Below are 24,913 nucleotides of genomic sequence, written 5' to 3'. Positions count from 1 at the left end.
TTTTAAAGGAGGATGAAATTCAGCACAGGCGCTGCACCCAGCACAGGAAACTCCGGCCATCTGGAGACGAGGATGACCAGCGGCCACAGCAGTTTGTAAAATTGCAAGAGCTGCCAAAATTAAACTGTGAAGTCAGGCGGGCAGGCAACCAATGACCGGCGAGATCAGAAGTTCAGAGAAGCCCCAGATGAGCTCCCAACAACAAGTGTGGCCAGCGCACACCAAAGTTTATTAAGGATGTTGAGAGGAGGGGAAAATATCTGTGCAGAAGATGCCCAGCTGGCGAGGAGGGAGTGGTGGTGATGCTCGGGTAACTGGACGAATCCCATTGGCCAAGCCCCTGGCAGATCCCACCCATCCGCAAGTGTAAAATAAATCTCTAAAGTTGTACCTCGTGTACCACTTGACCTTATTGCTTTTAGCCTGCCGGCTTTATATCTATTTATTTATTTTTTTTCAGTTTGTCCCCGGGGAGGGGCTGGAAGGAAATGAATTTTGAAGCAGCACCTTTCAGCACCTTGCCGTACTACCCCGATCCCTGCATCCCGCGGTGAGTGACGTAGCCCCGCTTATCGCAGCTCTGATCGCAGCCTCCTGATAATCGTTAACTTTCCTGCTATCGGCCGCCGGCAGCTGGGCTGCACGCGGAAAAAATGTGCCGCTCTCTTCATGCTCAGTGGAGCTTATTATTATTTTTGGCTTTCTAACAGGTTACTGTTTAATTATAGGCATCCGTTTAAGATATCCCCTTTTCCTCTTTGGCATTAGAGGGGAAAAAAATATATGATAAATAACATGAAGGCTGATAGTATCTTTCCCTGGTGTTTTGCAGCAGAAGGTTACACTGTGCTTTGGGTAGTACAGGAATGGCTTTAGGTTTCTTTCTGTTGTGTGTTTGTTTGTTTCTTTAAGTGAAAAAACTTCTGGGAATAACACAAGCTGACCTATTGTGCCCGGAGATTTTGGAATTTAAAGGATAAATACTTAATTTAAAAGATTCAGAGAAGAAAAAACTGCCTTCTAAGAGAGAGCAATTTTCCAGGAATATTTTTTTCCTTCTGTCTAACAGACAGCGTCAGAGCTTGACAACCACTCTTATTTTAGCTTTGTTGTTACGCCGAGTTTTATAACTTTCCAGCAGATAAAAGAGCATGTCCACACGAGGTGTCACAGTATCACATTGTCGGTTTGTTTGTTTCTCCCAATAGAAGATACTATATTTAAGCATGCAAATGACATGTAGATGGTATTTTTCCAGTCGTAAAGTTCGGAGAGGTGAAATCCTCTGGGCACAGTCACTTGTTGAGCTCCTTTATAAGACTGGTTTCTGTCTGTGTTTTGTAAAAGCCCTGGCTGGTGTCTCACGGAGGCATTAATCCCTGGAAGAGTTAACTATTAACTCTGCATCCTCCACAGCGTGCTGGGGAAGGCTAGCCTGCTGCACAGCTCTGTGTTGGAGAAAGGGCTTGGCCACCATCACCCACTGCAGACAGCTTGGTGATCCCTGGGTTGTTTCCCCACTGTTGTGCTCTGTTACAGGGTTTGTGGGGGCTTTTATCCTCCCCTAACCCGGGTGTTTGGCGCCACTGCTGTGTGAAGGTCCTGGGGAGGAGAGTGGAGACCTGGCAGCAAGGAGGGGCCAGCAGAGGGAAAGGAGAGAGGCTGGGAAATAGCACACAGTCCTTGGCCGCGCTGCCAGGGCACAGGAAGGTGGAATGAAGCCGGGGGTATTGGATTCCCCAGGGAGACCTTCCACAACACCAGCCCAGGGCTGGCCAGGCACATGCAGCCACGCTCTGACCTCCTGCAAATCCACCCAGCCCTGCTGACCCTGGTGGGGATGTGCCTGTGGCCAGGAGAAAGTGTGGGATTCACAAGAAAGCAGCACCAGAGCAGTGCCCACCCAGCAAGGTGGGTTTGGGCTGGCAGCTGTGGAGTCTTTAGCACATTAATGTTTCCATGGCTGGAAGCCCCAGCCAGGCAAATTCCAAAACTGAAAATTAAGAAAAAAGGGAAAAGTGAGAAGGTGCACTGGGAAGTGTACCTGAGCTCTGGGACAGCTTCCCAGCCTGTCAGCTCCTGCCAGTTTGTATCCCACCTCATGCCAAATAACAGGTTCTGAAAATTGGTGCTGTGGCTCAGGCAAAAAAAAATTCAGCTGGAGCATGAATTAAAGACTAAAATAATCTATTGGCTGTATTTGGTAGACATTTATAATACGCCTTTCAACCCCTGCAAATCTGCCTCACTCAGCAAGTCAGGCCTTACAGTAGAAATGCTGCTCCTCACCACATGCCTGAGCAGCATGATGAGTTTTTAAGTGACCACTGCAGTGTGGGAAGCCTCAGGACAAAGAATTTGTGACACCCCTCAGTCATAAAACCTGTCTGAGATACAGCTTAGAGTAACAACATGTCTCAGCTGTTATGCATGTCTGTTTACATGAGCCAGGAGTGGCATTTGTTCAATTGTTAGTGGCTGTGCTCTGCCACAGGTCTAAATCAGCTCAAAGCTGATCCCAAAGATACTTTTCTCAGTCTGAGACATAGATGGTCTTCATCTTTAAGCTCCATTGGTTGCACATTCATAATGTGTTATGTGACATTTCTCTGACTGCTTTAACATTCAATAGTTTCAGAATTGCATTTATTTTACACAGTTTGAAACACTTGTGCTTTGATGTGACCAAAACACTTTATTTAGCTAATACCAGTGTGCTTCTTTGCAACTTTAAAATTACATCTAGTAATTATCTCACCAGCAAACTGATAACGTTGAGGTATGCTGGCAAAAAACCAATAGTGAAAAGTGTTTTAAACCCTGTTAAACTGCTGGGAGAGATGCATGCCACACAGATTTCCCTGTAGTTCAGTGTGGAGGGGGAACAGTTATAAATCCCAGTTAACTCTAAGATTTGTGGCTTTGATTTACCCTCTGCTGTTGCTTCATCTACTTACCTCTTCAGTTTGGGGATGTCCAGCAGGAGGACACGTGGGAGCCAGCTAAAACATTTCCTCTGTCAAGAGGTGAATGCAGAGCACAGCGAGGAGCATTAATTAATGTGCCTTTATGATGCTCATGTGCCTTATGCCTGCCATTTCACATGCCACTGTGAAATTATATATCCACAGAACACAGTAATTCAGTGCCACAGATGAGGAAAAACAGCTGAGTGCCCAAACTCTGTGCTGTGTGTGATTGTTTAAGCCACATCAGCCTCTGTCTCAACAGCCCAGCTCCCTCATTGAGGCTATTAAATTCTTTGTAAATGTGGGTATCAAAGCAGAGCATCACACAAAATCATAGGGAACTCAGCTGGGTCACAGGGCAGCAGCCTGCTCCTTCACAACCCCACTCACTGCTGTGTGCTGGAGATCAGTGCTGGAGCTGCAGCCCAGCTGACAGAGGGGCAGAGGAACAGTGGGTGCTGAGAAGGGGATGTACATCCTTTTGCAGAAGTGGAGGATGCAAATGTAGATTGTGTCTGAAGTGAGGTTGTTTGGACAGGTGTATCCTGAATCTGCCCATCTTTCTTCTTAAACAGAAAGAGCTGAGGGATGCTAAAATTCAGCAGACCTCAAAGTCTTTCTCCTTCTACTTCCATTGTAAAGGGAAATACTTGAAATCAGGAATATGCACACTCAGTGCTCAGGCTCTGGGACTTGGAGGTGCTGCTGTAATGACAGAAGCGCCTGCACTGAAGTGCCAGGCCACTGACCCCATGAATTACTGCCTTGGATGGTACCGTGGGAGCTCATCCTGTGTTGCACAAAATGCAGGTCAGCTCTGAGTCATAAAAAGAGCAGATTATCTGAAACAGGCGGGATTTCCACCTTCCAAGAAGTGCCCACCTAGCTGCAGCTGAAAGCCACTAATGTAAGATGAAAAAGGCACTGTAATTATGATCAAAGTCCAGCTGTTGAGAGCTATGTAATTAGTATCTCTCCCCAAAGCTGCTTTTTTTCAGCTAATGCTTGGCTGGGGGAGTGATGTTTACAGATAAGTTACTTGTGTTCTTGGAAATAATGGTCATTAGGCTGTGTTTTACCCAGGAGCCCTCTTCTTTTGGGGGCTGTGGGGAATGCACCTGCTGGTGCACTGCACTGAAGTCCTGCCTGCTCTGCTCCTCCCTCTCCCCATGCCCAGGCTAATTGGTGGCCGCAGGATTTCACATCAGTGCTGTGTTGAAGGTGTTCACCGTGGCCCACTCTTCCCTTTTGAATGAAAGGGCTCTCACACAAGCTGCTCTTTCTCCTTTCATTTCTCACTTTGTATTCTCAGCAAAATGTGACACAGTCCAGCCTCCCAATTCTCTGTTACTAAACAGATGAACAGCCCTGAAAACCGCTGCTCCCTGCAGCATCTGTGCTGGAAACCTGATTTCTCAGACATGGTCCTGGGTTTTGAGGAGGTTGCTAAAACCAAAACCAAACACAACCCCCCAGCCAGGTATGCAGAAAAAAAAAATCTATTTTTAGAAATCAATGAGGAAAACTGTAAGAAATTACTTCAGGGAGGGTGTTAGAAATTAGTTGGAATGGAGGGGAGTGTTTGGGCCATGGAAACATCATCTATTGGGTGCTGTATCTGGATGGATTTTGGTGAGCAGGGCATAGTTCCAGGCAGCCAGAGCTCCAGGGTTCAAATAGAACTCTTATCAGGAGCACTGCATGTGTCACTTCACCTTCCCTCAGTGGTTCCCACACGTATCAAACAGGGCTGGTGAACACCCTGCAATGATCAGACAGGGGTCTGGCCAAGGTCAGTGCTGCAACACAGCACAAAGGTGGAAACTCACTGCACCCCATGCTCATCACTGCCAACAGGCACCAGTGACACTGCAGGCTTCTGTCCCTTGGGCTGGGAGGGGACAGATCCAGGCAAAACCTGCAGTGCTGGCTGCAGACAGCAGAGTGCTGTGCTCCTCATGGTTGTGAATCAATGCTGGAGTCATCCTTTCACTCAGGTATAAGCTGGGTGACATTGTGACAGAGATTTGCTAAAGTTGTCACAGGGTCGTGTCCCACAGGAGCATCTCATCCCACGTGCAGGCTCTGCAGAATCCTTGCATTTGGGCAACTGCACATCTTCCCTTTCCTCATGCTACGCTTTGCTGAGGAACAGCTGAACTCCTGCTATGACAGAGTGGACAAATTTCAGTTGCCTTCACCTATGCAACGGGAGCCCAAATTTGCTGTGTTGGCAGAAAGACCTGAAGTCAAGTAAAGACACGTGACTTGGTATAGATCTGTTTGCAGAAACAGCCAGTGATAGCGCAGGTACTTTCCAGACACTCAGAGAGGGTCCAGAAATTGTTATGAGCAGCTTGTGGTGTGCTCAGGGCAGCTGGTGACTCCTGAAGGAGCAGAATTGGCTGGATGCAGGAAGGAAAGGTGAGGAGGTGCTTTTGTTTCCAGCCTTTTTGAGCTCTCCTGTGGTCACATCCACAGCTATGCTGCCACCACTGGTCAAAATTCTATGGGGGAAGGACCACAGCTGGAGGCAGATGCACGTGAAAGGACAGCATTCCATGTGCCAAAACAACTCCTGCAGAGTGGCCTCCTTGGCAGGAGGGCTTTGCAGAGCAGCTCTGCAGTGGATGCCAGCATGGGACCTCTCAGCTGCCTCCAGCACCTCATCAGGCGTGTGTGCTGCTCGTGGTGAGGAGGGGAGGGTATTTATCTCATATTTGAGGTCTGTTCTTTGGTCACTGTCCTGTTCTTGAACTGCAATCTCATTAGAAGATGGGTTTAAAATATAGAATCTTTGCAAAACAGCACTCAAGAGTTGCACATTAAACCCTCTTCAGTTCTGTCTTCCTGGCAGAGCCCCTGAAGTCTGCTCATCCCTGCTGCCCTCCTCCATTCTGTCTCTGCTGCACCCTCTTTACTCCACAATCACCAACAAGGACAGCACTTTTCCCTCTTCAAAATACTATAGGCTTCTCAAGAAAATTTCTGTGTGCTTGGAGGTCCTTTTAGTGCTGCTTAAAGGATTAAAGTGGAACCAAACCAACCATTTTTTTCCCCAGATCTCAAAGGACTGCAAGGAGAATATTTGAAATCTTTCACGGGGTCCTTTGTACTGTGAGGAGATAATACCTGATTTATAGTGCCTTGCCCAACTTCCAAAAATCTTGAAGAAATTAAAGAAACAAGTTCTTAATAGTTCATCTGTTCAGAAGTGTTTAGAATGTTCATGGTGCATGTTATAAGTTATAATTCCATGCTGATTTACATTGTACCTTCTGCTACAAGCTAATTTGCAAAAGTTCCTCTCAGCAAACACCAGGATTTCTGGTCTGATACAAAGCAAAAGGGCTCAGCTACGACTTGGGGAAAAATAAAACCCTCAGAAGTTCAACACATGTCCAAAAGAGTATTGAAGCCTTCTGCATAAAAACATTTCAATAGCAGTAATAAGATATGGGGGAGAAAGGAGGGACCTGGATGAGGAAGAAATCAAGGAAACTTGGCTTTCAGTTTGGTGCCTGGCTCTAAGCTAGTTTGGCACTTACGTGAAAACCTTCCTGGTAGGAACCAGTGGTTATTCTGCCATACAAATTTTAACTTCTTTTTACCTTAAAATTTTGTAGCCCATGATCAACACTGAAATAATCGGAAGGAAAATGTTTTGCTGTAATAGATTTCTGAGGTTTGACTAGCTCTGCTGGTAATAGATAACATCAGCTCAGATAGCTTCATGAAAACATCTGTATCTGTTCTTAGGCCCTACTTGGGAGTTTTTGGTGCCTGTTTACAATCACTCCTGTGTAGCAGATCACCTCCCCACAGGATTTTGCTGCTGAGTCATTTCCAATCAGGTGTTTAAATGCCACAGGTGGTCTGATGTGATAAATACCAGTACACACAAGCAAGGGGAATTCAGTTAGTGCATGGAGCTATAAAGAGAACAGCCAACTCCCTGAGTGAGAAGGGGGAAACCCTGCAGTAAGTGATCAGGGCTCCAGCAGGTTCTTTGCAACATAAAAATAAGCCTGCTTACAAAACCTTGCCCTGGGAGGTTCAGTGCCTGTGTGGTTTAGTAATGTTGATAGGCACAAAAGTCACTGCAGGCTGAACAATTGCGTGGAAAGAATTGTGCTGGTGAGCTGGATGTTGCAAACAGCAGTGGCTCAGCTTGTATTGCCAGCAGTGTCTGGGGAGCAGGGCTGGGGGGAAATATCAGTGGGATGGCTGGAATTGCTGTCAGTGGGGTATATGAGGGGGTGGCAACAAGTGTGAAACTTTAGTTCAGCTGGCTTTGAGAGTTACCATGGGCATTAGGGGGTCAAATATTGCAGGGTTAAAACTCTCCACGTAAAACAACAAAATTTCATTACACAGCTTTCCAAGTTTGGTTGTTCATATTTGTGAATTTTCATCTTAAAATATACAGGCTGCAAACATCATTCCTGTTTTTGATGAAAAGGGTGATGCTATATGTATTCATAACACTGCAGCAGCTACAGCTTTAAGATTATCACGAGCAAAAATCATAAATCACATTAGGTGTGGCAATGTATTGATAAAATTATAGGGAGCCAACCCTGTAATTTCTTAGCACCCGGCACAGTTACAAAAGCAGAGATCCTGTGAGCGCTCCAGGTAGCATTGCCTTACACCAGCAGGGTTCCTGACAAACAGTTCATTTGTTCCTGTCTTCCAGGACTATAATCTGCTCTTAATTCTTTGTCCTTCATCTGCCCTGTCTTGGAGCTATTTTGTGACACACAGGAAGGTTTTTGTAAGTGCTCTTATTTTTGAGAGGAGGATTCTCTGCCCTTGGGCTTAGGAATAGCTGCCCTGCCACAGAGTTGCTACACACTGAAAAATGCAGCCCACATGGTATTTAGCAGAAGAGCTCCTTTTCCTGTAGGAGTATCACTGGTGGCAAGGGTGAGGAGGGCAGTTAATGCTTAGGATCCAAAACACACCAGATTTCACAGGCTGGCTCGGGGGGTAACAAGTTGGGGAGCTTCAACGAAATTCATATTACAGGAATCTGCACCTAACATCTGCTTTGCTGGTGTTTCTGTTTTGCATTTTAATTATTTACTGAAACTCAGGATGTTGCTGTTTACAGTTTCCTGCTTCTAAAGAGTTCTGGGGACTTTCTGTATTATCATGATGATTTTTGATATTTTTTAAAAAATCAACCAGAGAGGGAAAGCTTGTGAGAAGGACTTTTCAAGTCCCCTGAGCAGATCATAAGGAGTTTGTGTAACTAAAGATAGAAGCAGTTTATGTAAGAGTAGGTACCTTAGGGAGCTAAGTGTCTTACCTGGCTCAACACAAAATGTCACAAGCCTTTTGCAGTAGTCAGTCTGAGAAGCCTCCTGTTCTAAAAAAGAAGCATATATTTCATGCTCCCTGTCTGTCCCTCTCCTCTCTCACTATATTTATATGACTAAATGCCCTGCAATGCATAGTTTCCCAGGGCTGAAAATCAGCGTGGAGTGCATGATTTCTCTTGCTTTGCTTCCTCTTGGTGGGGGGACCATGCTGAGATAGCCCATGTAGGATGTCTTCTCCCTGCTGCCTCCTCACAGTGGCCAAATTTGGGAAATGCCTGTCCTGTGTGCACTGGGGCAGCAGCAGCTCAGCACCTGCTGCTCAGCATGCAGGGGTGCCCAGTGCCTTCCTGGAGGCTGCAGCTGCAGCACATCAAACACTTGGCAAAAAAAAAAAAACCCAGGAGCTGCTGGGGCAACCCTCGTAGAGGCATGATCTGACTCCTTGACATGTCAAAAAAGTTCAAATCTCAGCAAGTTTAAAAGAAGCTCCACTCTTGGCAGAGTGTGTTACTGTCCTTGGGACCATGTGCCCTTAATGCTGCTGACAGTGATATGGTGCAAGCAGGGAAGAGGCTGCAGGCAACACGCCAGACTCTGAACAGAGCTCAGAGCATTTTGCAGGGCTACAACCCCATCAGGAGCCATCGGGGCCACAGCCTTCTGCTCTTTGCACCACAGAGTCTCCACTCATGTTACCAAGCAGGGCAGCCAGGAACTCACAGAGATCTTCCTTGCAGGGCCCCTGGTTGGGGGCCCAGCCATACTTGTGATGAACCCCTCATCTGGGGGTTTCTCTGAGACAAACAAACAAACAAACAAACAAATAATTAAATAAATGAAGCAATTTTTCATTCTGTGTTGTGGTCTCTGTATTGGTATGATGGAGGTAGACCAGTGAAAACTTAGAGATGCTGGTTGCACTCAACACTACAAAAGTTTGGCAGACAATAATTAAGAAAGTCCCATTTCTGTGTCCTTGTAAAAAATAGCAATGAAATCAGGTAGATAGTTTTATTGGGTAAATGCTGTGATAGCAGGAAAAATACTAATGACCAAATCTCAAAAGAAGGGAATTTGATTTTGCAAGCCTCAGGAAGATGAGACTTCTGGCTCTTGCCTCTCCAGAACTTTGAAACTTTCCTTATTAAATATCTAAAATCACTGGAGAAGAGTAGTGATGAAGACCTGTGATAGCTGTATTCGTCTCATGACTGAAATCTCCTGAAAATGACCTTGCCTGCATTTATTTCTGTAGCTGTTGCTTTATTTCTTTTAATATTCCCTGGTGCTGTAGAGATCTGAGTATCTGAAATGATATGGTTAACTGGTTTAGGCCGCTTTGGGTACTTAACACTGCTCCTCCAGGAAAGGTGAGGAGTTTCCCCATCTTTCTGTGCAGCAGAATGCAACAGCAGAGCTGTCTGAGTTCCTACTGCCCCACGTGCCCCCAGGCACCTGCTGCAGATTATTGATGGTGGATGAGTGGGTCATGGAGTGATTTTGGGTTAGGCACTGACCCCAGAGAGATAAAAAAATGGTCTTTGTTGTCTTCAGCTGTAGCTGCAGCTGGACAGCAGAGGTTGGCATGTGGCAGCAGGGCTGGAGGCAGCACTGGCCCATCAGGAGATGCCTCAGCAGAGAGCTGTGCTTGTCCTCTCCTCTCCTGAGGGGAGGATGCAACACTCCATTCATCCTGCTGTGAAACTACCAGGGCTGTCTGGCTACAAAACTCCTGTATCAACTTCCAAAGTTAGACCCAAATACATGTTCTCAGCTGGGTATTTGAAGTACTAGCACAGACAAAACAGATTTTTTTTTTTTTTTTGAAAGGGACTTGCAAATGTTTTGTGGCTTTTGGACAGTTCGCCTGTAAAGATTTTCTTACAGCACTTATTTTTGGACTTGGACCAAAAATACCTCAGAATTTTGAGGGCTGGGCCTGGATTTCCCACTTGTGCTGCTTTTGAGAAGACTTTCTCACTTACTGCAGTAAAAGATCTCATATCTGTCCAGCAGCTCTGACTCTTCCTTCTCCAGATGGGCACTGCTTCTCACCACCACTACAATAGGTTTGGGAAAGGGACTGACTGGAAAAGTGAGTAACAAAATAATAATGCAAATGCTTTTAATTAGTTTTGGGTTCAAGGCTTTCTTAAAATTGATTATTTACATTTTATTTTATTCTCTAAATTTGGAAAGTCTTGTTTCCCTGGAGATGCACTGATTGTTAGCAAGTCTCTATGTGGTTTACCAGTTTGGGGATTACACCTTAGGAATGGAAGAACAAAGCTGGACAGGTCACCCAGGGGCTGGGGGTTGAGCTTGGGTATCCTGAGCTCCAGGTTTGCATTCTAACTCTGGGCTTCTCCACACAGGTGGTCTTCTGTGGGTTATGAAGAGTTTGTACCCCAGACTAGAAAGCACCAACAGCAGTGGGCAGGTGGGGGAATTGCTGTGGCTGTGCTTCACCTTGGCCAGGGCTGAGAAAGGGAGTGGGTGTCAGGGCTGAGCAGAAAGGAGGGGATGTCCATGGCTGAGCTTCTGAGGATGGATAAGAAGGGGGTGTCAAAAGTTGAGTGGGAGGTAAGAGATGTCTGGGAAAGTTCACAAGATGCTGAAGGAAATCCTGAAGGAAAAAAAAATAGGGTTTACAGTTATGGGAGAGTCTCAAATGCTGGCGGAGTGATGAGCTGCCTGAAGCCCTGAGGATGAAATCTCTGTTATGCAAAAGTGGTCCCTGTTGTCCGGCTGACAATGATGATATGTAGATAGCTGATTAGATGAGCTGTTGATAGGAAATGCAGTGGGTTCCTGGGCTGTGGAGGTTCTGAAATTGCTCAGCTTCAGGAAGCCACTCCCAGCAGTTTGCAGGGAGCAGGCCATGCAGGGGTCATTCTGGGAAGCCCAGTGGGAATGCAGAGGGAGTCTTTTCCTCCCAGAGGAGCTCTGCAGCCAGCACTGGAGCAGGGCACTGGTGTGGGACACAGGGCTGCTTTGAGGGGCTGCCCTGCAAAGCTGCAAATGTTGCCTTCACTGCAGGCAGCCTTACTCAAGATGAAAGGAGATGATGAAAGGAGAAAAATCCCCCTTGTATTTTGCAGCATGGTGGATTACTCTGTACAGCCAGTTTCACTTTCTTGATTAGGTCATTGTTGCCAATGCACTGAAGACTTGAGGTAAAGAGCAACCTGGAAGCTGAACCATCCCTTCCTACTTTCCACTTTCCATTCATCTCACACACATATGCTTCCAAAAGACAAATCTAAGTCACAGGGAGACCAGGAGGCACTGTTAGAGCAGACCCTAGCAGAACACTCAGCATTCCTGTGAGACAGAACTGCTTTATTTCCCCCCAATACCATACAGCCCACAGTTGAAACAGGGTGTGTGCAGGGCAAGCACCCTTTGCCTAGAGAACAGGAGAAGCTAACAGTCCTCCCTGGTGTGTCCTTGACAGATGCTGTAGGACACCAGCAGTGTCACACAGCCTTTGCTGCTGCCACTCCCTGTTCCTTCATGTGTTCCCTACATCTCCTTGGCTGTTGGCCACTTCTGAGATCAGGGTTCACCCTTCTGGCAGTCAGCTTTCATTTTTCTAATGCATATCCCTGTGCGACCTGACCACTTTCTCACTGCTGCCCCTCCCCATAACCTGTGCTGCTGTCCACATTTTTTTGTGAGAGACCAGGTCAGTGAAACATCTGACAAATGTGGGAACTGGGAAAAAAACTGAACCATAGGTGGAAGTTCCATTCTGTCTCAAAAGAATCCTGTGTTGGGTGTTTGTTATTCCTTACATTTGTCCTTTCTAACCCATGCATCTGTCAGTATTCTCTTGGAGTTATTTTTTAGGACTGACACATAGGAGCAGCATTATGTGCAAAGACAATCTGAAGGGTTTAAAGAGCTTGCTGGAGGTTTAAATTTTAAAATGCTAAACCTAAAAGCTCGGCTTAAAATTGAAAGGAGAATAACGACTTGTGAGTTCAGTTCAGCATAATCTGTCTCTGCCAGGATGGGAGCCAGTCTCTTTTGGGCTTGTGTGAGTTATGACCTTGAAATATGGCATCAGGCAAAGAAAGAAGCAGGAAAATGCATTCTACAGTGCAATTCATGCTGTGAAGAGAGGCTGCTTGTTGATGAATTGTACATAGAAAGAGGCGCAGTAGAGGCAGATGAAATTCAACTGCAATCTTCTCTGAGGGGAAGATTCTGCCTGTCTCCCATTTGGCTTTCATTCTGCCCCCCAGTTTAGGGGGAAGCAATGAACCTGTTTGATTTCCAAAGGTCTCCAAGCTTTGGGAAAGGGTTACAAAGGGGTGCTTCCAGGGTGTGCTCTGCTGGCTGAGGGTGGCTGCTCCAGGCAGGGGGACAAGAGCGCTCTGCAAGCCGGGGAATTCCAGATGACATCGCCTGCCAGGCGCACGCCTGTCCCGTGCTGCCAGACCCAGCATCCTTCTCCTCTTGCACAGCTGTGAGCTTCATTAGGTACCGATGGCTACAAATCACTGCAGTGTTACAATGCAGAGCAGGGGGAATTCCAGCAGGACGAGGGCTGCCAAGTTCCTACAGTTTTAACGGCGTGATCTGAAAAGGAGCCCCCTCCCCACGCAAAAACTAAAAATACAACTGACTCCAAGATTCAGGCATTTAGGCATAATGCTCATGAACTTTAAATCGTTTACCACTGCTTTTGATGCGCTTCAAGGTGTAACTGGAGAAGGCAGGGATGAGCATGCGGATTGGGATTGCTGGAGCTGAAGCTGCCGACTCCTCTGTGACTTAAATCTCTATCCAGCTCACACCCTGTGGTGGCTGAGGGCTAATATATTAATATGTACACGAATTAAGGGATTACGGGGTTAAATGCTGTATAAATTCAGGAAGAAAGATTAGATTTTAGTCTGAATTGGAATTCTCATTCTGCCCTGAACTCTGTGTGGGTCTTAAAGCTGCTCACAGCATTTCTGCAGCCCCTTGATTTTCATTCCTGGCACCAGCATTTTGGTGTCTGAAGATAAATGAAGTTTGGGAGTTTCTTAGTGCCGGAGGTACAGTGTGTACTCTACCAGAAGAAATTAAGGCCTTTCTGAATTTCTCTATGTAAACACCCAAAATCACTAGTTGCTTTTAGAGCAAGCACCACATTGCGACTTGGGTGACCAAGGTTGTATTTATGGCTTGCTGACTAATGGTGAGTAATTCTATAACCTCCTGGTGTCTTCGTTTTCTTACAGGTAATATGGGAGTAATCACACTATCTTCCTTTGTAGAGCACTTTGAGAACTATGAATAAAATGAGGCACATTCGATATCATTATTTAGACCTTATTAATCATTTGTTGGGTACATTTGTATAATGTGGAAGTGCTGTCTTCATAAGAACAGATGTTCTTCTCTCTGCATCAAGGTTTCCTGAGTACTCTACTAGTATATTCTTTAGGGGACTGTAACTTGTGAAAAAAGAGTGAAATCTGTACCTTACAGACAAAGACTTTGCTGGCCCCATTTGCATGTCCATGGACTGAGAACTACAGGCCCAGTGATAGAAAATTGTACACCATTGATAGACATTTCACAGGGAGAAGCAGAAAGCAACACTCACTCTGTAGTTTGGGAACAAGCAGAAAGAAAGCTCCAAATCATTTTGATCATCCCTGCTGTGAAAGATCTTATTTTACAAAATTTTACAGTGTGGCTTTACACCAACATCAAACCACAAATTTCTGCACCCATAAAGCATACTGATAATTTCTGAGAACTTGCATACTGCTGGAGAAACACAAACTAAACCAGACCTCCAGTTTTTGAGGAAGTTGTGGAGAAATTGAGGTGTTTGGACCTCTTGAAACCCAACACAGCAGCTTCACTGCGATACCTTAATAATTTCTGGCTTCCTCGCAAACCATGCTATGACCCCAGAGTAGTTCAGAGGGTTGAAGCACCAAGCCCGTTTTGGATGAAAACACAAAGGAAACCAGCTACCTCTTGGTTGCGACAGCCTTTATTTTTGGAAGGAGGTTGCTGGACTCACACTTGGGCCGGGGGTGCTCGGGTGCACCCTGTGTCAGATCTGACCCCCTATCAGGGCAAGCAGGTGGCATCTCCCTTTAAGGTTCAAAACTAAGAGGAGGGGCTGGGCTGTGCATGCTCAGTCTCAAGCCTGGGTCTTGCTTTCCTCGGCAGCTCGTGGCTTTTCCCCAGTGGTAAGTCAAACCTGGGTGTTTTGGTTTAAGCCCTTTCTAAGAAAGATTGCTTGCAGTGGAAGGTGGTATTTTGGGTGAGAAGTGTTGCTGTGTTGCAATAGTTGAGTTTAATGGCTTTCTGTCATAGCTTCCTGGGGTGGTGAGTGGCTTGTTTGCTTTATGTTTAATCTCCTTAATATGAAGGTAGGAAAGGGGGTGATGTGGTGAAGAATGGAAGGATGTGCTTAGACTGGGCAGTGGGAGCAGAAATGGTCTTGTTTTCTCTCCACTTCACCACCACTTTCATGTCACGCTTGGCCAAGCAGCCAGGGCTTCATTTCCTCCCGTGGTGGGACACAGCTCCAGGGAAAGGCGACAGCAGTGTGGCCACAGCTTATGAGAAACAAATGCTGTGCTCTTCCTTTTTTGGAAGGGTGAGTTGGTTTTGGTTTGGGTTTTTTTCTGTAAACTCTGAGCTGGAGTGCTGTGTGGGCACAGCTACAGGTGCGTGTTGCTGTCATTGCCGTGTTTTCAGAGATGTCACTCATCAGTGGGGTGGCGAGGGGGATCAGCTGGGGCACATCCCCACTCGGGGGCTGCAACACATCCCCTGGGCAAGGGGGATCAGCTGGGGCACATCCCCACTCAGGGGCTGTAACACAGCTCTGCTGGGGGAGTGCTCCCTCAGGAGGCAGCGCAACAATCACTGTGCCTGGGGCTCCAGCCCACCTAGTGAATTTGGAGAAGTGCTTTCACCTGGACTCTGGGCTGCTCTTGTTTCAGCAAATAAATGGGAGCTCAGTGGGAGGGCATGGCTGCCTGAAGCCTGTCCTGGGATCCTCTGGCTCAGTGTGCCAGTGCTGCACAGAGGAACGCTGCTCTTGGTGAGGTGCTGCTTCTGGGAGAAGACTTAACTTGCTATTAATAATCCCCTGGTGGTTTTTAGAGGAGGGGCTTGTGGATGCAATGTCCTATTCAGCTTGCAGTTTGATGGGGGCTGTAAATCCCCCTGTAGTTCCTGGTGCAGTTAATGCTCTCTGTTTGGGAAAAGCATCCTGCCAGATACTTCAGCAGTTGGTGTGGGGACCTTGCAGACTTTAAACAGAGACAACCTATATAAGACTTACTGCTTTCCCTTGTTCTGTTCTAGTCAATATTTTGGTATAAGAGGCTGTGTTCAGTAGTGCCATTTCCTGTGATGGCCTTTGGGATGATCAGATGTAGGTAAAAGGGATGTTGTTTAAGTGCTTGTTAATAAAAAAAGCATCTGGTTCATAGAAGCAATTTAAGCAATGCAATCTTGTGTTTAACTTTAGGCACTCAACAATTATTTTGCTGAAAGTAGAGCATTTGCTGATGTGGGAAAAGACAATTAACTAAAGTAGTGAAATTTGTGCACAGATTTTACATAGGCTTTAGCTGTTATTTTCCAGTGGAAATTCAGACACTTAAGTATGTGCTTGGTAGACAGAAGCTTCTCCTCTTAGTTGAAGGCTGTTAGTTAAGGAAAATAGCACTAGGCTTAGATTCTGTTGAGACCATAGGGAAGGAGACAGTTTATCTGGCATGCAGCTTTGTGCTGAGCTGAGGTTGGTTTTCTTGCCTTTTGACCGCTCTTTCCTGCCTGAGAACGGGGTGCACCAAACTGAGTTTACTGTAATGCTGGGGCCTCCTCTGTAATGCTGTGGCCTTGTCACAGCAGCCTTGCCAAGGCTGACAGCCTAATCCTGCCACCTTCTTTGGAAATAGAGCTGTATAGGTAGTGAAAGTGTTGAAGGAGTCTCTGTGGAAACATTCACCAGGAGACTCCTTGTGCTTGGTATAGGGAAACGTGCCTTTTTGGTCATCAGGTAAAATCTTGCAATGCTTTTCCTAGAATCAGTAAGCTAGGAGCTTGGCTGGCTACAGGGGTAAAGACGATGCAGCTGGAGAGTGTCCCTCTCTGGAGAAATTCAGAGTTGTGTTTAGCAGAGGGATGCACCAGCTGTGTCCTTAGCTGGTGCAATGCTTTCCAACAGCTCTGTCAGCTGCAAAGGTGTAGAGGAACAAAGCTGGCTGTATCTCTTTGTGCAGCTGGTATCTCCTGCTGGTTGGGGCAGGTTTGTGGAGTTGCATCTGAACAGGACCACCAGGAGCAGAGCAGGCAGGGTGAACTGGGACACTTTGCCTTTTTGAGACAGAACTTTGTTAGCAGTGAACCAAAGCTGGGGCGTGCTGAGGCATGCAGGAACCTTGTTGCACTGGGGCTTTTTGAAGGAAAGGTCTCTGAGAGAGGTCTAGTTTGGTATAACTCTTTTCCCTTGAAGTCAGTTCCTGTCTGTGTAGTAATGAAATGTGATTTTTAGTGTACAAGTCAAAAGCAGTTGTTATAAGCGGCAAACAATTGTTAGAAATGAGCACTTTGATGGTTTGAGAGAACCCATTGTGGGGTTTCTCTGCCCATTCCTGGTGGTCAGGACTGGGTGCAGGGTACTGAGCAATGCCTGTGGTCTGTCTGGGTGTAGCAGCAGAGGAGGTTGCAGGGCTTCCCACTGTGCAGCTCCAAGGCTCGTGGTGGCATTGATCTGCAGTTTATATGACAGGCTTTAGGCCAGAGCTGTTCTTCTGGGTTTCAATATGGCATTCTTGAAAGTGTCTTACCTGACTGAAAGCCTGAAAGGAGTAATTTTGGGTACTTTGTGGGATAACTGCTGTTCTCAGAGGATTTGTGATTATTTTTTCACATGTAGTGTGAGCATGTGCTCCCATCTGTGAGGCAGAGCTATTACCCATGCATTTCTGTATTTCATTTTTGTTTCTGGCTGTTTGTGAACTTTTGAATTATGCTGGAGGTTTTTTCCCTAATCACAAAAAGGATGAGGAACTGAAGTGATGCCTTCACCTATTTTGAGGCATGCCTAGCACTGGCTCCAGGGGGCTTTAAAGACGCTTTTATTTCCTTTAGCTTAGGATAACAATCTGCTCTTTCCTGAGAGCAGAGGTGAGGAAAGCCCAGCTTTTTGCAGACCAGAGGCATCCTCAAAATGAAAGAGGCTATAAAATTCAGTAAAGAGAGCTAGATACCTCTGTGACGGCAGCCAGAAGTAAATACTTCAGGAGAAGTGGAGTAAAAGCACTATAGTGTGATCCTCCCTTTGAAACACTCTTAATTTTGGCAGCTTAATAAATTAGGGTCTTCCATGCAATTTGTTTAGACCATTGTATTAATCAGGACCAATATGTGCCAAACCAAATATTAGTTCAAGTCTCTTTGTAATCCAGTTGTAACCTGGGCTCCTGCCATGGCCATTCCCCTGGCAGAGAATGTGGTTTTTCACTTGCATTGTGCTGAAATAACTCTCGTATGGAAATTTTGCAGGCCGCCCCCAACCCTGTAGCAGGAAAGGTGGTCACCTGCCTCATACTCTGAAGTTGAACTGAGAGTTTCTGTCAACTGCAAATATACTGGAGAAATTCCTCCCACCCCCTTTACATCCGTCAAGTATTTTGACATGGGTCTAAAAGCTGCTGCGTTTGAATTTAGAAATTGGCCAGTGAGATGAGAATGTGCAGCTGTGGAAAGCATGAGTGCTCCAGCTCTGTCACTGCTCCTCTTGGGCCCACCTATTTCTGTGAGGCTTGTGGGAGCTTAAGGGGATAAAAATGGCCAAGGTAATTAGCAGATCTGGTGGAAATCAGTTGGTCTGGCTCAGAAATTGGTGGAGGTGAGAAGGCAGTAGACAAGCAGGTAAAATCTGATGTGATTTAACTTATTTCCATAGAAAAGAAAACAAAATTATTATTATTAAAAGAGAAAAACAACTGAAAGCCCCCCAAACCAAGCAAAAACCCAATCCAATACTTAGTTCATGACCTCAGCTGCAGTGGCTGGGTGTAGAAGTCACCTAAATCATTCAAGGGCATGCCATTTAGACAGGCAAACAGCCTGGGACAATGGAATCCCACACTGCTTAGCTGCTTCACCCACTGCAAAGACTACCTACTTCATATAGGAAATTGATTATTTGGGGGAAAAGGGAAAATGGTTTGTTTGGGTTTTTTGGGGGTTTTTTTGTTTGTTTTTTTGTTTTTTAAGAATCTCTGGGATTCTTATGACACAGCATCCCAGTGGACTCTGATGGTATTTAACTTACTGGGAAGGGCGGCCAGATTCTCTCCCATCTAAATGCAGCATCTGCACAGTGTGGAATGTGTGTTGTACAGCTGTGAATGTCTCAGGCATTCAGTGTGTCTCCTTTTTCACACAATAGCTTCTGTTTATGGGTTTTGATCGAGCTGGACTCATGAATTCAACATGTCTTTTTGTGTGTGTTTTTCTTTTGGTTTGGTTTTTTTTTGTTTTCTTTTTTTTTTTTTTTTTTTTGCTTTTGTTTTTTAAGGTTTGTAGAAACTCCGAGCCCCTTCTCCTGGAAGGAGAGTTACTACCGATCAGCCATGTCCCAAAGCTCTCAGCCCAGGGAATTCCTCAGCCCAGAGGTGATCCAGCACATCTGGGACTTCCTGGAACAGTGAGTAACCTTTATGTGGATCATATGGAAGGTGTTTCAGGGCAGGATGCCTCTGTAATTAGGCTGCTCAGGGATTGATGCTGGGGAGTTTGGGATCCTGTACTTGTTGATTAGCTATGGCTGTGCTGGTTGGATGTGTCAGTCTGTGGTGACTGACAGCTGTGAAGCTCCCCCGAGGTCCTGCACCCGGCTGTGGGGACCAAGTGCAGCGGTCAGCAGTGGCACTGATTGTCTGCCAGGCCTCTGGTGCCTGACCTGGCTGCTTCCAATGGCTTGTGGTTGGCACTTCCCCTCAGGAAATGGGCTCATCCCTCTGTGTCCAGGCTGCATGTTTGCCCCCTGCTGATGGCAGGCAGGGAGAGGAGCTGAAGATGGTGCAGAGTTCGCCCTGTCAGGTCCATTGGCTGAAAGAAAACTGACTTTGTTCCCATTCCTGACTTGCTGTGACGGATGCTGAAACAATCACTGCTATAAATCGTCCATAAATTCTGTCTTTGAGTTGTTTGACTCTTCCGCTCTTGCCTCAGAGCGAGTGAAATGTCCCTCAGGGCCCTGTCCTGTTCAGGGCTGCTGTAGTACAGTGGTGAGGAGGGGGCTGCTCCTCAGTAATTCCTGACTTTGCCATGAGACTGGCTCATGGTAATGCCCAAGTCCTGGGCACACTGGAAGGGGAGGAAGGTGGTGGGGTGGTGGAAAACAGAATTTGGCCAGTTTTAACTCCATTACTGTGTTCTTTCCAGGCCAATATGCTCGGTTCAGCCAATTGATTTAAACTTCATCGATGGCCCATCTGAAGATGGCTCCACAAACAAAATTGAGATCAGCATGGATTGTGTCCGGGTGCAGGACACCGAGCTCAATGACCCAATGTGGGTGAGTAATGAGGAACTTCCTCAACCTTTGGGGGCCAGCAGGGGAGTTTTTGCAGGAGCTATTCCAGCTGCATTGCCCCAGGGCCATCTTCCCACCTTGGCTGGCTCCTCACCTGCTCCTCTTCTCCTGCAGCAGCAGTGGCAGGAGAGAGGGATGAGACAGCTGAACTGGCAGGAGGGCTGAGGAGCCTCTTGCACAGGCTACTCAACCATCCCTGCACTCTCCCTGCTTAGAGCTAGTTTGACCTCAGGGTTAAAATAATTCTGGGCACAGCTGCAATTTTGCTGACCAAGGCCAGAGGTTCTTCACTGGTCTTTCTTCTCTTGAGGGTCATATATGAATGAAAACTTGTTTTCAGACTGTGGTTGGGGTCTTTTCTCCTCCAGTTTCTTCAGACTAGAGGGTGTTTGTAATGAGTCTTGGCCATGGGTGTCTCAGGGGTATGGCTCAAGGCTGGAATGCAGATGAGGCACTGGTGCTTGCTGCTTCATTGCCTTTGGCACTAACAGACTGGCTCTTTCTTAGCAATAGCTCTTCTGAAGAAGCCAGGTGCTTTTCTTGCAGGCTGGAGCAGGAGGTATTTCTGGAGTTTTAGTTGCTCATGTCCTGTTTCTGTTCTTCCTGGGTTTTGTATACTTTGAGGTAAAAATAAAGTGTAGTTTGAAATTTGTGTTGGTATCTGTAAATTTTCTTGTTGTTTCTCAGGATGTTTCCATCCTGAGAAACTGTTGTTATTTAATTCCCTGGCTAATCAACCGCAATTTTTGATGTGTGTGTTGGCAGTCTGTGTCCTGGTAGTGTTTGTGACCTGGAGGATTGTGTCTGCAAGGAAGGAGCTCCTGGGTCGTTGTGGTTGCAGTCCCTGGTGACAGGAGGTTTGACCTGTCAGTGCTGCACTGGTGTGACTGCTGGGGAGGCTGCAGTGCTCTTCCCTTTCCAGGAAGGTTGCAAAGGATTTAAAAGCTGCTTTGAGGTTGGGTTATGTGCCTGGATAATGTGGTGAACTAATCCAAATGCACAAGGAGAGGTGACCTACATCACATCTGGTTATCTTTTGATTCAGCATTTGGTGGGGTGCAAGCCCTCCATCAGCATCTAGATCTTGGATTTTCCCAAGAAAAGCACAGCTCCAGTGAAATGGTGTCTCCTCAACAGTCCAAAACAGTCTCCATGTTTACTGGAGATTCAGCTTTTCAAAGTGAACTATAAGGGTCTGTTTGAGCTATGCCCTGCTAAAAACCAATTCCCAACAGTTTGAAGGTCATTAGCAGTAACTTTTCTCCTTCCATGCTCAAATCTGGATTTGTGGCATTGAGCACAACTCACCTCCCCATCTCCTGTCCCTCCAGGCTGTCTGCAGAGCCCCATGGTGGCTGTTGGGCTCACTGAAGGCCTGTTCAGTCTCCCCCTCCCTCAGTGGTGCAGTGAAACATGAATGGAAAGTCCCTTCCCCTTGTTCTCTCTGAGCACTGCTGCCTGGGAAGGGGACAAGAAGGTTTCTCTATGCAATTACTTCTTGCTGGAGATGAGTTTGTGCCCAGCCTTGCAGGAGGCATTTCTGGAGAGGCCAGGCTGCAGGGTGACTTCTTTTTAAGAAGTGTTTTTCACTGACGTGACAAGCTGAAGGGGGAGCGGGGAAATTCCATCCCATCCTCACCCTTACTGTAAAGGCAGCAGCTCGGAGTACATTAATGTATGTACATTAATAAATGTTCCAGTTTGTCTTCAGTGGAAGACAGCACCTTCTCTCAGTTGAATGCTGGACAAAAGCCTTCACAAAGCAAAATATGCACTGCAAACCTGTGCAAACAGCCCGTCTTTTAAAATGAGGAAAGCTGTTTTTACTCCCCTTACCACCACCACCACCTCCCTATAAATTTGCAAACATCCCTGACAGGTGACAACTCCCCTTGCAGAGAAGTCTGTGTTTGCTTTGCTGTTTCTGGGGCTCGAAGCGGCTGCAGCTTTCATTGGCAGAGAATGTGTAGCCTGGGGCAAGGTGTTTGCTTTAATCTGAAATACCTTACAACTCTCTTCCCCTCCAGCTTCTCTTTTCCTTTGGATGGCTGCGGGGCACGAGCTTCCCTTGCACCTGTCTCTCCTGTAACCTCAGCCATGTCACTCCTAGACACGAGGTGCTGCACGCAGCTGATTGCAGCAAAGGGTTGAAGAGGGCAGATAAACACAAAGGAATGCAGCAGAAACAGAGGGGCCCGGGGAGATGAGCACTGAGATCAAGGCAGAGTGCTTTATAGTATTACATTTGTCTTAAGAAAAGAGCAAGGCCAGTTTTTCTCCAAAATGCAACACCATGTGAGACTTAAATCAGTGCAGAGCAGTTAAGAGTGGTTTATTTAAAGCAATTGTCTTTGTGTGGATTTTAAAGCAATTCCAGTCAGCTTTTAAAATAAGATTTACATCTTCTTGCAATTTATGGCTGAAAAATGAAACTTGCAGTCTTAAAAGATGTTTATCCTTGAGCCTAAGAGTTGTGTTGGTAGAACCTGTGATTTTAAATTTTTTTTAATTATTTTACTTGGGAGTACAGGTGCTTGTTCACAACAGAACTAGTAGTGGGGAAGGAGCTGCAGGGCCTGAAGAAACTGTGCCACAAGTGGGCTGGAAAATGAGCGTGAGTCCTGCCCTGTTGAACACCCATCAGTTGTGTTCATTGCCATGAAAATGCAGCTCTTTGGGGAGAAACCTAGGGGAGAAGGTTGGGTGACACAGAAACCCCTCTTGTCTGGGCTGTAGCCCTGTCTCTTGCTGAGACCTTGCAGTTCTCACACACTTGTTTTGAGGAAGAAATAATCTGTGCCTTTTTAAGAAAACGGTAAGAGAAACTGGTGATCTGTACTAGTTTGGGATGAAGAGATCTGAAGGGGGCAGGAAGAGGTTTCTGGCTCTGGTATAACATTAGACAGTCAGCAGCCTTCCCCAGCCGTGTGACCGGCTCTTTCACAATGTCCTGGGTGGCCCATCCTGGCTGTCAGCTGTGGCCTTTCGGGTCCCCTGGTGTGAACCACAGGCAGACTGGGAAACCCCAGCAAAGATCTGCCTTTTTTGCATAACTAGAGTGAAGGGCTGGTGGTCCCTGTGGGTGTGGAGAACACTTATTTTGTACCATGGCCCTGGTGTGGGAAGGAGCTGCGGATGGCCAGGAAGGTGAGTTGCACGTGCGTCCTTGTGGGCCTCCTGCCATTCATTAAGTGCGCCAAAGAAGGTGATTCCCATCCTGTCCTATGATTAAGGATGTAGCCAGCAGCTGTGGGGTGTGGTGGGGTGATGTCTAGTTCCCTGCATTCAGTATGAACACTGATTGCAAAGCCTGTATCCTGGAGTGCTAGAAATCAGGTAATGTTACAGCAATTTTATATTTGTGTCTGACTGGTTAAATGCCCTGGGGCATCAGGGAGGAGAGGTCTGGAGATCTCTCTTCAGGATTGGGTGTGTGGCAGTGCAATAACCCCTGCATTGTCCTGGAGCCTTCTTAGTGCTGTCAGCCTGCTCTACCAGGTGCAAAATTGCTTTCTCTTACTGTGTCTCAAAAGTCCTGTAAACTCATTGATGCCAAGAGATGCTGGTCTGGACCCAAAGCTGCTTTGGGCTAAGGATTTCAGGAAGAGCACCCTGGTAAAAGTGTTGAGGGGTAGGCAGAGTTTGTAAATCTTCTGCCACCACCACCCCAGCGGTGTGGCCAGGGCCCCGGGGACCCTGCTGTCAGGAGCTGGAGTGCTGTCCCCAGGGATGGAGCAGCTCATCCCCCTCCCCCTGTACATACCTTCCTGTCATGCCCCTGAGCGAGCCGTCTTCCCTCCCCAGCCCCTTGCCTAACCAGTTCAGCGGAATGCCTGCTCCCCAGACACTGCCTGGTCAGAGTTTTCTTAACCTGCATCCATTCCTCCCCGTAAAAAGCACAGAGAATTCCTTGCCTTTTTTTTTTCCTTTTTTTTTTTTTTATTTATTTGTTCTCCTTCATCTTCTGCAAATAGTCGTGGGGATTTGCTGTGTGTGGCTTGATCAGGCAGTGCTAAGCAGCCTGTGGGGTGGGTTTCTAACCTTGGGGTGGTGGTGTGTGTAGGGCTGGGTTTGGGTTTGGGTGTACAGCTTCATGGGCTGTGGGTGTCCCAAGCCTGATAGCTACAGAAATTTTGGAAGTGCAACGTGTGTGTTTCATAATTTTAAAACTAAGAGCTTCAGCTCTGTGGCTCTGCTGTTCTCCTTTATGCACAGAGGTGGAGGTAACAGTAGGCTGTAGGGTAGATAGACTGAATGCATCTTGCATAGGAAATGGAGGTGTTGAGGCTCTCAGCCTCAGTGCTTTTACCAATGACACACCTCCGAGTTGGTATCTGATGCTTCCTAATGGAAACAAGCAACCTTTCCCATATTTAATCTGCTGTAGGGTCATGAAAGTGCCACCAAACCACCTTGTACAGAATACAAAGACCTGGGAATCCAGGCTGCAGCCCAGCAAGCTGTAGAGGAGCTGTTCTGGCTCAAGGTGGCTGCTGGCTCTCTTGTGCATGCTCTCAGCCTTAGCACCCTGTAAATCAGTAATTCATATTTGATGGCCATGCACAGAATTCCTGATTCCCATCACGTGGGAGCTGTGGTCAGGATTCGCTGTGCATCTGATGGACAGACACAAAAAGCTCCCCCCCTCCTGTCCTGCACAACTGCTGCATTCTATCCAATGATTTAATTTTAAAGTGCAGGCTCTGAACTCTTAATTTTAATTGCTTCTTGAAAGTGTTTTTCTGGGTCAGGAGAAGAGAACTCCACTTGTTGCAAGGTAATGGCTGAAGAAGCAGATGGAAGCTGGTTATGGGGTGGTGGAACTGTGGGGTGGAAGGATGTCCCTGTGTGCCCACAGCAGGGTGGGGAGCTGATGTGGTGAGCAGTGCAGGAATGGTGCCTCTGTGCAGCGACTGGCTAACATGTGACGTGCACTGCCACAGGCTCTGGCAGCTGCCACAGCCCTGCACTTTGTTGGGAGATGGTTTTGCACCTGGAGGATGAGGCTGATTTGATAAGGAGGGTCAGGAGAG

At 46.7% G+C, this 24,913-nt stretch overlaps 1 protein-coding gene across 1 annotated transcript; it reads left to right on the top strand.

The window, feature by feature from the left end:
• Positions 1-470: 470 nt before the first annotated feature.
• LOC115947674 (tumor protein 63-like) lies at positions 471-20,660 on the top strand. Its single transcript, XM_031055417.1, has 4 exons — positions 471-550; positions 18,861-18,989; positions 19,730-19,862; positions 20,646-20,660. The coding sequence occupies exons 1-4, from the start codon at positions 489-491 to the stop codon at positions 20,658-20,660; spliced, it is 339 nt and encodes a 112-aa protein (XP_030911277.1). The 5' UTR covers positions 471-488.
• The last annotated feature ends 4,253 nt before the right edge of the window (positions 20,661-24,913 follow it).

The sequence above is a fragment of the Geospiza fortis genome, unplaced genomic scaffold, assembly GCF_000277835.1.
Source record: "Geospiza fortis unplaced genomic scaffold, GeoFor_1.0 scaffold172, whole genome shotgun sequence".
In the NCBI taxonomy this organism is placed as follows: domain Eukaryota; kingdom Metazoa; phylum Chordata; class Aves; order Passeriformes; family Thraupidae; genus Geospiza; species Geospiza fortis.
Note: the sequence above shows the minus strand (reverse complement) of the source record. Positions and strands in the feature narration are given on the sequence as shown.

Coding starts and splice junctions, on each gene's coding strand:
- LOC115947674 (XM_031055417.1), top strand. CDS start 489: ATGAATTTTGAAGCAGCACCTTTCAGCACCTTGCCGTACTACCCCGAT. Junction 551..18,860: donor CCCGATCCCTGCATCCCGCG/GTGAGTGACGTA, acceptor TTGTTTTTTAAG/GTTTGTAGAAACTCCGAGCC. Junction 18,990..19,729: donor ATCTGGGACTTCCTGGAACA/GTGAGTAACCTT, acceptor TGTTCTTTCCAG/GCCAATATGCTCGGTTCAGC.